At 40.7% G+C, this 10,583-nt stretch overlaps 3 protein-coding genes across 4 annotated transcripts; 2 read left to right on the forward strand and 1 right to left on the reverse strand.

Annotated features, from left to right (window-relative positions):
- Nucleotides 1-1,529: 1,529 nt before the first annotated feature.
- On the forward strand, nt 1,530-2,368 carry LOC119903430 (ASNSD1 upstream open reading frame protein-like). Its single transcript, XM_038719576.1, has 4 exons — nt 1,530-1,671; nt 1,778-1,831; nt 1,989-2,064; nt 2,227-2,368. Exons 1-4 carry the CDS (start codon nt 1,588-1,590, stop codon nt 2,265-2,267), a joined length of 255 nt encoding a protein of 84 aa, XP_038575504.1. The 5' UTR covers nt 1,530-1,587; the 3' UTR covers nt 2,268-2,368.
- Nucleotides 2,250-5,837, forward strand: asnsd1 (asparagine synthetase domain containing 1). 2 transcript variants are annotated; one of them, XM_038719573.1, is made up of 3 exons: nt 2,250-3,703; nt 3,943-4,124; nt 5,385-5,837. In XM_038719573.1, exons 1-3 carry the CDS (start codon nt 2,288-2,290, stop codon nt 5,629-5,631), a joined length of 1,845 nt encoding a protein of 614 aa, XP_038575501.1. In that variant the 5' UTR covers nt 2,250-2,287; the 3' UTR covers nt 5,632-5,837. The 2 variants fall into 2 exon arrangements, with proteins under 2 accessions (XP_038575501.1, XP_038575502.1); XM_038719574.1 differs by lacking the exon at nt 5,385-5,837 and having other exon boundaries at nt 2,250-3,825; nt 3,943-4,082.
- zgc:136439 (uncharacterized protein LOC678627 homolog) lies at nt 5,668-10,256 on the reverse strand. Its single transcript, XM_038719575.1, is given in 9 exon segments — nt 5,668-5,950; nt 6,146-6,204; nt 6,294-6,313; nt 6,316-6,361; nt 8,231-8,328; nt 8,467-8,582; nt 8,701-8,780; nt 9,097-9,186; nt 9,905-10,256. Coding segments are annotated over 9 exon segments (822 nt in total). The 5' UTR covers nt 10,097-10,256; the 3' UTR covers nt 5,668-5,829.
- Nucleotides 10,257-10,583: the final 327 nt, after the last annotated feature.

Genomic DNA, 10,583 nt, shown 5'->3' on the forward strand with positions numbered 1-10,583 from the left:
TTTTTAAAATATGCCTCTGATTTTATTTGATCATTTTTGTAGGCCCAATTTGTACATCTCATAAGGAGAGAATATAACAAAACAATGTAACCAGTGAGGAACACAGAATGATTTCAGTGCATGTGTCACAGTGCATTAAATCCATGATCTCAGCAACTCATTCCAGTTTATTGTTCCTGCACACCCTTGTGATACTCCTGTCACCATAAGAAGATTGATTTTCATCATCTGAGTCAATTTTCCACCTTTGTAGAATGGGGACTAAATCCGTATGACTCAAGCCAAGTTATATTTACTGGAGACCTGACATATGGTAGCATGGTGTTTCCGCCTCAGACAAACAAAGACAAGTAGGTCTATGTTTAAAAAATATACCACTATGTCATTATCAGAATTCTTAAATATCAATATTGGCATCTGCCTTAATAATCCAGTATTGGTCGGGCAACATTCCCTTAAACCCCTCAGGCAAGCTTGACGACAGCTCTGGGAACAGGTTACCTTTTATCGACTGGATTTGAAAACCAGACGATGCCACTGTGATGACAAACATTTTTGCAAATGTTGGGCTGCCAGTGAGTGTGCAGAGATGGTTCTGATTGATATGTACAAGCTTGGATACTCTCTAAAATACTGCAAAGGATTAATAACAATATGGTCTCAGAAAGATAGTAGGAGAACTGGGACAGTTGAAGACAAAACAGAAGAAGAAAGCAGAAGAATGAGGAGAACTTAGTGAATTTAGTCAAAAGAATCAAGTAAAAGTGGTTAGTTTTGGTTCTTCTGTCAGAAAAAACAGGTAGAAATAAATAACAATGTAAAATATATTAATTTTCTTTATAAATATCTGGAAACACTTGCTACTATGGAAATTAAATACACCTCCTAACTGGAGCTACAAAAATTAGTCAATCAATTGATTAGTCAATAAAAAAAAAATTATCGACAACTATTTTAATAATCATTAATGGTTTCAGTCATTAAAAAAAAAAGTGGAACGTTGCTCGTTTAATCTTTTTAAATGTAAAGATTTGCTGTTATTCTTTGTCCTTTATGATAGTAAATGAAGAGTATTTGGGTTGTGGACTCTTAGTTAGAGATGTCACTCTGGGCAATTATGATGAGCATTTTTCACAATTTCTTGACATTTTACAGACTAAACAATTAGATGATTAGTCGTGAAAAAAATCGTCTGCAGATTAGTCAATAATGAAAATAATCGTTAGTTGCAGCCCTCCGCCTAACCATATTAATTTGTGCTTTTTTTTTTTTAATTTAAGCATTATGGGCTCAATCAGACATGAATACCAATAAAATTTAAATTTCTAGTGGAAAATTGGGCATTAATCTGTTGTAAAGTGGTGGCTTTAGCTCCTGTAGAGTATATTTCAATCCGGAGGAAATGGGAATAGTTTTACAGGCAGAAGAATAAAAATAATTTATGTTTCCACCGCCCACCTCCAGGGGGCAGCAAAGTCTAATGTGGACAGGCCTCCGCACCCGGAAAGGCTGCTGAACATGTGTTTACACTGAGGTTAGCTAGCTTCATCTAACTTTTATATAAACTCCGAACTGTCTGCGTGTCCTATGAACAAAATGTCTTCGAAAATCCGGGACAACGACGACAATTGTGAAGGACGGTGTGCACTGAAGGAGGAGCTGAACAAAAAGGTAGCGTTAGGCACAACATGTTGCCGGAAGCCAATGCAAAAGCCACAAATATTAGCTGGTAAATCTGAATGTTAGAGTGAAAGTAATTCGTGTTGCTCATTTACAGATCAAGGAACAAAGGGTTGTAGTGGACGAGCTCTCCAATCTGAAGAAAAACAGGGTGAGTACAGCTGTGTTATAGGAAACACAACTAAAGTCTATCTGGAAATGACATATTTATTAATCTGTTTAAATGTGGTTATGCCCTGGCCACTATGAATAGTAACGTGAGTATTTTTCTATGTTTGAATGTACATTTTGTGTGTGTTATCTCCCAGAAGGTCTACATCCAGCAGAGGAACAGTAACATTTTCTTCCTAGCAGACAGAAGTCAGACACTTGCTTCATGTAAAAGTAGGTTGAGAGCTGGAAACTTGAATAAAGCTCATTTTAATAAACTAGCTCATATCACTCTTATCTCGTTAATTAATAACAGACACAGACCAATAAATAAATAAAATTTGATATTGCATTACTTAGTAGATAAACCTAATGGATGCTATTTTTCTTCTCCAGGGGAAATGGATAACATGAAAAAGGATCTGCAGGATATGTAAGACTGACCTTCATCACAGCAATGTGTGGGATCTTTTGTTTGTTGAGTCTGTCTCCCACTCAGTTTGAGTGGGACAAAACAGTTTGTGAACATTTGAAGAGAAGGGGGCCCAACTGGAGCCAGGATGTTACCGTTAGAGGCACAAGTCCCTTCTATCAATGTTTATTCTCTGCTCACGTTCTTCACATGAGAGGTCTTCTTACCCCTCAGCCAGTTCAAGACAACCCTGGAAATGTCCTGGTGTGGAACGGGGAGATTTTTGGAGGTATCCCGGTGAGGCCAGAGGAAAATGACACTGCTGTTGTCTCTGAGCGGCTATCATCCTGCAGTAGCCCTTCAGAGATTCTGTCCGTCCTGTCCGCTATTCGGGGACCGTGGGGGTTTGTTTACTACCAAAAGGCTGGAGACTACCTCTGGTTTGGCAGAGACTTCTTCGGTAGGCGGAGTTTGCTGTGGAAAGTTGACGCAGAGGTCAACGCATTGACCTTGACTTCTGTGGCAGCCCACAGTACTGGATCTGATCAGTCTGCTTGGCAAGAAGTCCCAGCAGTTGGTGTTTACAGGATTGACTTGAAGGCAGCGACAGAAGCTGGCTCTGTGACGTTTGAGCTTTATCCTTGGGCTTATGGAGGAAATAATCTTGTCTCGAGCTGCAGTGAAACTGTATTGGAGTCTGTCCCAAGCGGCTGCACTGCTGTGATGAACCAGTCGGGCCTCGTACTCGCCTCACCTGTGTGCCCTCTTAATACATCCATCCCGAAGTCATTAAATGAGAAAGAAATTCACCCAAACTCCCATTCACGTGTTAAGGACCTGGAGCAACTGCTTGCAAGCAAAGGGAAAAACGATGAGGTGAACAGTCTCATTGATGTTCTCAGTGAGGCAGTGAGGCGACGTGTTCAGTCTCTGCCTTTCAGGGATCAAGACAGTTCCCCTCCTACTGATGACCATGCTAGTGTTGCTATACTTTTTTCAGGAGGTATCGATTCAATGATCCTGGCTGCCCTAGCTGACCGTCACATACCTGCTCATCAGCCAATAGACCTTCTCAATGTAGCGTTTAAACTACAGGAGCCAAAGAAGCAGAAAGAGTCTGCAAAGAAACCCAAAAAGCCCAAAAGTAAGGCCACGGATTTTAAGACAGATGGCGCTGATTCCCAAACATCCAGCCCCTTTGATGTTCCAGACAGAATTACTGGAAATGCCGGCCTCAAGGAATTACAAGACTTGAATTCTCAAAGAAGATGGAATTTTGTTGAAATCAACGTAACGCAGGAGGAGCTGCAGAAAATGCGCCAGGAGCGCATTTCTCATCTGGTGCATCCACTGGATACGGTGCTCGATGACAGCATTGGATGTGCTGTGTGGTTCGCGGCAAGAGGGAGGGGCTTCATCACGGTGGACAATGACCAGAGGCCCTACACATCGACAGCAAAGGTGAAGTCAGACTTTGCTCTCTCCAGGATTCTGAATCTATTTAACTTTTTACCAATGAAGGGGATTTGTTGCAGCTGTTCCCTGGGCTGTTAAACTGGCATGAGTGCTGGTGGATAAACAGAGTAATTACATCATAAATGTATTTCTTTTCTTACTGATCCATTGCACTTACAACATGTTTCACAATCCTTAACAACCACATTGCCCTGCATTTCTGTGTTGCTACGTCACGACTGCAGGTCATTTTGACCGGAATCGGAGCAGATGAGCAGCTAGCAGGTTACTCCAGGCACAGAGTCCGATTCACTTTGTCGGGGCACGAGGGACTGATCCAGGAACTGGGCATGGAGCTGGGCAGGATCTCCTCCAGGAATTTGGGCAGAGATGACAGAGTGATAGGGGATCATGGGAAAGAGGCTAGGTAAGTGTGTCAGGTACCAACCATATGTTAATAGAGCCTAAATCCATGTCTTTAAATTTTGAAGGCAATTAATGTGCCCTGTGGAGCTTATTTTTAATTAAGCAAGTTATGTTGTGTGTATATATGTATTTCGTTTTAGTATTCACTGTGCATCCCTGAGGCTTATCAAAGGAGCAGAGTGCATTTTCCTCATCCTTAAACATTTGAAAAGCTGATAGAACATCGTGCATTTTTCATCAATGTGCTTGTCAAGATTTCATAGCTTGCAGTTTTCTTCTTCAGTGCCTTTGTTGGTGCATTGCTACATGTCTGTGTTACCGCCACCTACTGTCAATCAGCAGAATAACGTGAAAATAACCACCTGTGCCTTTTGTGCGCAATACAAACAAAAAGGGAACCCACTCATAAAACCATTGTTCCAAAAACTCCATGAGTACACTATTTTTTAATTTGCAAGAATCATTTTTTATTGACTTGATGAATCATTTCTTCATTAGTATTTGGTATGTACCTCGAAGCATAGAACATACAAGTTTGACAGCTTAAATGGTTTGTATTAATCAAAAACAGGGGGAAGCAGAATCCAAAAACTGGGCTTAAGGACATTTTAAAAGCACAGGTGTTATGAATCTGTTCAAGTGTCCCAGGAAGCCATGACAGTGAGCGAGTGCACACGATAGAACCAGGACCCTGAAACTGAAGGAGACATGTCTATGTAAAAGGCCTGTTATGTTGGACAGAGGAGGAAGCAGGATGATGCAGGGTGAACGGTAGAAACTGTAAGTTACTGTGATTGTGTCTGTACTTTGTTTCTGCTCATGGTTCAACCACAGGTGTTTGGACTTACTGTGCCTTAATCAGACCTTGTGTCAGGCATCTCTCGATAGCTTTGTTGCACCTGCCAGGGTGCAACAAATTCCACCTTTTGTTACCATTATTCAATAGTACGAAGTCCCGTGACCTAATTCTCAGCACAGCTCCACCCACCTTTGCCCTGAGCAGAGTCTAATCAGCCAGTGAAAACAGCTTCACGTCAGTAGCTTTCATTGGAACCCTTTTAAAAAAAACTAATCAAAATAAATTGTCAAATCATTGACAGTGTGTTCTGCGGAACCATCCAGAAAGATGGGGACATTGTTTCCGGAGAGATGATGTTGTTTTGCAATCACAAATATCAATGCTGTGAGCTCCACAGATCAAATTCCATTCACCTCTCATTGATCAGGGTTGAGTATTTACAAATAGTAGTGTCATCTGCAGATTTCCCTACTTGGATGAGGACGTGGTGAGCTACTTGAATTCTCTGCCTGTGTGGGAGAAAGCAGATCTGTCCCTTCCTCGAGGCGTCGGGGAGAAACTCCTCCTGAGACTGACAGCGAAGCAGCTGGGCCTCGGCCAATCAGCTGTCCTGCCCAAGAGAGCCATGCAGTTTGGCTCCCGCATCGCAAAGATGGAGGACAAACGTGAAAAGGCCTCTGACAAATGCACAAGACTCCTCACTGGGTAGACAAATCCAGATTGTAATGAAAAGAATATAAAAATCTTTTTAATAGCACATTATTATAAAATTACATTCAACTAATATTCAAAGGCATATTTACAATTTAAATCTTGATTTTAATGTTACATACAGATTCTTAGGGATTTAGATAGTTTTTGTACTCGTCTTTGATCATAATAATAAATATGGTGTTTCCTGTGTTCTCTACACCATGTAAGTCTCAAGATCTTGAAGCTTTTCTCTGAAGTAAAGGTCACATTCAATGTAGGAAGGCAAGTTTCCAACATCGAAACGGCCAGAAATCTGATGACTATATACTGGCTTCCTGAAAAGAAAAAAACTCATTTAGTGAGAAATACACTGCCATTGATTGATGATTATTTAAAAAAATCTATTAATTTTAGCTGAATATAAATTACGTATGTGAATATTATAAGACCCCAAAGGAACCCAAACAGAAAAGAAAGCTAACTGAGCTGAGTAAAAGCCAGACCTCACTCACTGGTCCAGCAGAAATTACCTTGGAATGAGCCAAGACACAAAGTTTCCTGGGGCGTCTTTCTCATCAATAGGAGCCTCCTATGGAAAGGTTGCGCATAATAGTGAAATTAAAAAACTTAATTTACTCTATTCCCATCAAATGTTGGTCTTTTGATTATTAAAGTTACCTTCTTTTCCTCCATGAAATATCCAACAGAGGAAGGCTTTTTTTTGAAAACACATAAAAACAGGGACACTGAAAAACAAATGGAAATGATTAGTGTACGTGTTGGGGCGTCAAAAATACCAGCAACTTTCACATAATGATATATATCAGATTGACTTTAAACATGGAAAATCTGTTAGATCTCACAATGGACAGCAGGATTGGTAGCCCGCCATCATTTCAGATTTAATTCAGAAAGAAAAATTTTTTTTGTAAAAATGTGTATTCATAATAATTTTTAAATGACAATGATACCTGATGAAAAGCGACGTACAGCCCATCATACTAAAACATTTGCCTTTATACAAAGTCCCTCCAGGTTTAGCATTGCATGATAGTTTAGTGGAGGATGTCCACTTGACTTTGATCTCAGGTTGAAGATGTGAAAGTAGTAGATATATACTGTAGCTTCCTTGAGGTGTGTTCACTTCCAAACAAACAAACAGCTATCGCATTATCGCATCTATCAGCTATTGCATTTTTACCTACAGTGCAGTCAGAGTTTAAGACACTGATCTAGCAGCATTTGAAACATTGACTGTAAGGATCATGTAGAGGTGGAAGCCGGGAATCGAACTGCTGATCTTATTAGTGGAAGACAAGGCTGGGTTGACTTATCGGCAGTATGAACGCCATCACTAGGGGTGAAAATCACAAATTATCACTTTAGTTTAGTTCAAACTGTCGTAGTCAGAGACTGTAGTTCATTGCCTTTTTTCCTAACCTGCAACTTGCCGATTACCATTCAAATGCATTTCATACCTCAGCAAGTGAACACATCACAATTCAAATGCACACCTTTTGGGAAGCCGTGGGATGGGCGTCAGGCGTTATCACGGGACAGAAATAAAAATGTCAACAGGAGTCAACAATCTTCTTCCTTTTACACTGTTATGGGATTGGGACAGAATGGGATGGGAGAGGAGTGAAAATCCACCCCCCATGTCAGTCTCTAATGGACAGCAGTAACTGAACACATCACTGTTCACAAAGCACTGAGTCTGACTGCAGCAGCACGTTCAGTCTGTCAGCTCAGTACAAAACCAGTCTATACAAGCACTGCACAAATGGTTAATATCTCACAGCGTTTTATTTATGACCGAGTTATCAGATTATGATTGTTTAAATAAGCTTTTAACAAGGATATAATGTACTATGAATCACAGCAGAGCTGGCAACGCTGCTCTCAGTCACCAGAGGAGCTCCGCCGCTACAAGCTGCTGACTGAGTCAGTGACAAAGGTTCAGTATTGTTGTTCACTTTGCAAATTCATTGATAATGATTTGTTTATACATGTACTTCACACCTGTAGTGCTCACTTTCAGCTTTAAGGATGATCCTAAGATCCTTGAGAGTTTTCATGTCCGATGTGCAGAATGTTAATAGGACAGGTAAACCACCAGACCTCAAACCAACTAAAACCCTAAAACCAGCAAGCCAAACCAAATGAAGACGACCAACCTGGCAAAGTATCATGAAAGATACAAAAGTGTCTGCTGAGTCTGAAACAATAGCAAATCACTGCAAAGGATCTGCAACCAATGATGAAATATATCAACTTGATTTATCTGTTCTTGTGTGGAAAGGGGTACGATTCCCACTTGTGATGTGGATACCCCCTCTAATTAAAGCCGAGTCAAGACTACAACCTTATTTCATTTGAAAAACAACACAGTGGAGCAATGAGACAACACAACAAAAATGTGTCACTGTCCCACTTTCTGACTGCACTTCAGGGGCAGAGGATGCCCTAAACTCATTCTTTTTAAAACTATCAGTAAAAGTTCAGGTGGCTCTCCACTTTTTCTGCTTTAAAGACTTTAAAGATCTTTTGTATCCACGTTGACAGACTTTTTTTTGGACATTATTGGCTTTGTTCAGTGTTTATGGTGAACTTACTGCTCTCCTCGACTTCGTCTCAGAAGGAAGAGGTTTCTCCTTCATGCAGAGGACACGAAGATCACTGTCTACCTCCAGTATCCCATATTTATGAGTTTCTGTGGAGATAGACAATACACAACTAATTGTGAGCAATGAGTGTGAGGACCAGCCATGTTCAACATTTCAGGATGAGATTCACTCCCTTCCCAGAAGGATTCCATAATGTTGCACAGAAAGCCTAATTTCATACTCACCCTCTTCTTTGCACTCGTACGAGAGCAGCAGACAGCAGTCCTCACACTTTGCCTGGAGGTCAACAAACCTCGCTTTTACTTTACTGAGGCTAAAATCTTCTTTGAAGAGGGTGTCACTGTTCACAACAGAAAGGGAGTTCTATCAACTTGTCAGAAACAGAACTTGACACACTTTCACACTTGCGTCAACAGTTCTGCTTGGTAGTATTGATAATGTTAACTCAGTAAACTTACCCCCCAATTACTAATACATGGTCGTCTATCTTGAAGTGCTTTACTGCAAGTTGCAGGCAGGCCACAGCACCAAGACGCCCCTGGTGGAATATCAAAGTTGGATTGATTTAGAGGTTTAGCCTAATCGCCGGAAAGAAAACGCTAACATATAATTTGGCCAATTCTGATCTAAATAAAGTACTTAACCTAAATCCTTTCATAAACTTTGGGGAAGAAAGACTGTAATGCACAACACTCCAATACTAGTAATAGACTAAATATTTAAAGTTATGAATTACTGTCTTAGAGTTGCTCAAAGCAAAGCACATGCTCACACTATGGGACTTTCAAAGGACCAACACATGTCACATACACAGTGATGACGGGGACAACAGGAACTGTAAAATTTGTGTTTACATCATTGCTTGTGGTCTGATCGCAGACAATCTTGACATTTGTGAAACGTGATGCCCACTCTTCAAATGCAGCATGGTAAACTGCGTTAGTCTGTGGAGAGGAGAACAGTGGGAAGAGAGAAGCAGAGGAACACAGGGGGTCAAACACTCATAAAACCATGTCCTTCGTGCCAACAGTTCTTAAAAACACATTGGTCCTGTCCTAGTTTGAAGAATTACATGCAGAATGGCTCATTTTAGAGTGTCGACGTATGTGCATAAGTGGATTATGATTATTGGTGCACTAACATGTAAATAATGATAATGGTATATATGTTACTGATTATTTCTTAAAATGTATTCATTTAGATGACGCTTTTATCCAAAGCGACTCACAATTGCTATAATATATATACACCTCTGGAGCAACTAGGGGTCTAGCGTCTTGCTCAGGGACACAAAGGTGGATGGGTCACAGTGGGGGATTGAACCCGTGTCTCTCACACCAAAGGAAGGTGTCTTATCCATCACCACCCCAATCAATTATTAATTAATTAACAATGCATCCTATTTCAAGGTATCACGGTAGTTTATCACTATACAACACAAGTCTGTATAACAAGTATTTCTAAATTAGTTCAAGTGTTTTGTATGTAACATCTAAATATGCAAAGCTACCACAAACTATTACTGCAAGATCAATGTAGTGGCGTCAAAAGTACATATAGTAAGATAAGTATAAAGTAGCAGAAAATGAAAATACTCAAAGAAAGTACAAGTACCTGAAAAATGTCCTTAAAAACAATACTTGAGTAGCTCCCGTTACTTACAACAACATAAATGCAGTCCACGCAGCAGGAGGCGGTCAGCGCGTGGACCCAGTGGGACATCAGAGCGCACCGTCCCACCGGCAGCAGCGGCTTCGCAGTGCCGGCCAGGTGAGCGAATCTCCCGCTGCAGTCGGCCACCACATCCCTCTGGAGCCTGGTTCCGTACCCGGCGGCGAGAATTACGGCTTTCATTTCACCTCTGAACCGGAATAAACGTCGCTCCGTTGTGAGCGGTGTTCCCTCGTTGGTTACGTACTATTTAACGGTTACAAGCGAGTAAAGCGCTAAAAAGTAAGGAAACATTCCATGGACTTGGTTCTTCCTCATATCGCGAGACTGGCAAGTCCTGTCGTCGACCAGAGCGTCAATAAGCTTCCGGTTGTACTTTTTCCCAAACTACCGGTAGAGCATTATATATATATATATTTTATTTTATTTATTTATTTTACACACACACACACACACACACACACACACACACCTCTCTCAAAGTTATCTTCCGGTGATTTCCCAGGTTAACATTATTGGAAACATTAATTAAAAAAGGACGTGGTGGTTAAACATAATGAAATCGAATAGTCTTTTAAACCCAAACAGTTATTCATGATATTTGTATAATTAACAGCATGCTGAATCATAGGGAAGTAGTGGAACAAACAGAACTGACCAGACAGTAAAC

The sequence above is a fragment of the Micropterus salmoides genome, unplaced genomic scaffold (genome assembly GCF_014851395.1).
Source record: "Micropterus salmoides isolate LMB-PRFRI ecotype aquatic unplaced genomic scaffold, ASM1485139v1 Ms_hic_scaffold_15, whole genome shotgun sequence".
Classification (NCBI taxonomy): Eukaryota; Metazoa; Chordata; class Actinopteri; order Centrarchiformes; family Centrarchidae; genus Micropterus; species Micropterus salmoides.

Coding starts and splice junctions, on each gene's coding strand:
- asnsd1 (XM_038719573.1), top strand. CDS start 2,288: ATGTGTGGGATCTTTTGTTTGTTGAGTCTGTCTCCCACTCAGTTTGAG. Junction 3,704..3,942: donor CCTACACATCGACAGCAAAG/GTGAAGTCAGAC, acceptor TCACGACTGCAG/GTCATTTTGACCGGAATCGG. Junction 4,125..5,384: donor GATCATGGGAAAGAGGCTAG/GTAAGTGTGTCA, acceptor TGTCATCTGCAG/ATTTCCCTACTTGGATGAGG.
- LOC119903430 (XM_038719576.1), top strand. CDS start 1,588: ATGAACAAAATGTCTTCGAAAATCCGGGACAACGACGACAATTGTGAA. Junction 1,832..1,988: donor CCAATCTGAAGAAAAACAGG/GTGAGTACAGCT, acceptor GTTATCTCCCAG/AAGGTCTACATCCAGCAGAG. Junction 2,065..2,226: donor GACACTTGCTTCATGTAAAA/GTAGGTTGAGAG, acceptor TTTCTTCTCCAG/GGGAAATGGATAACATGAAA.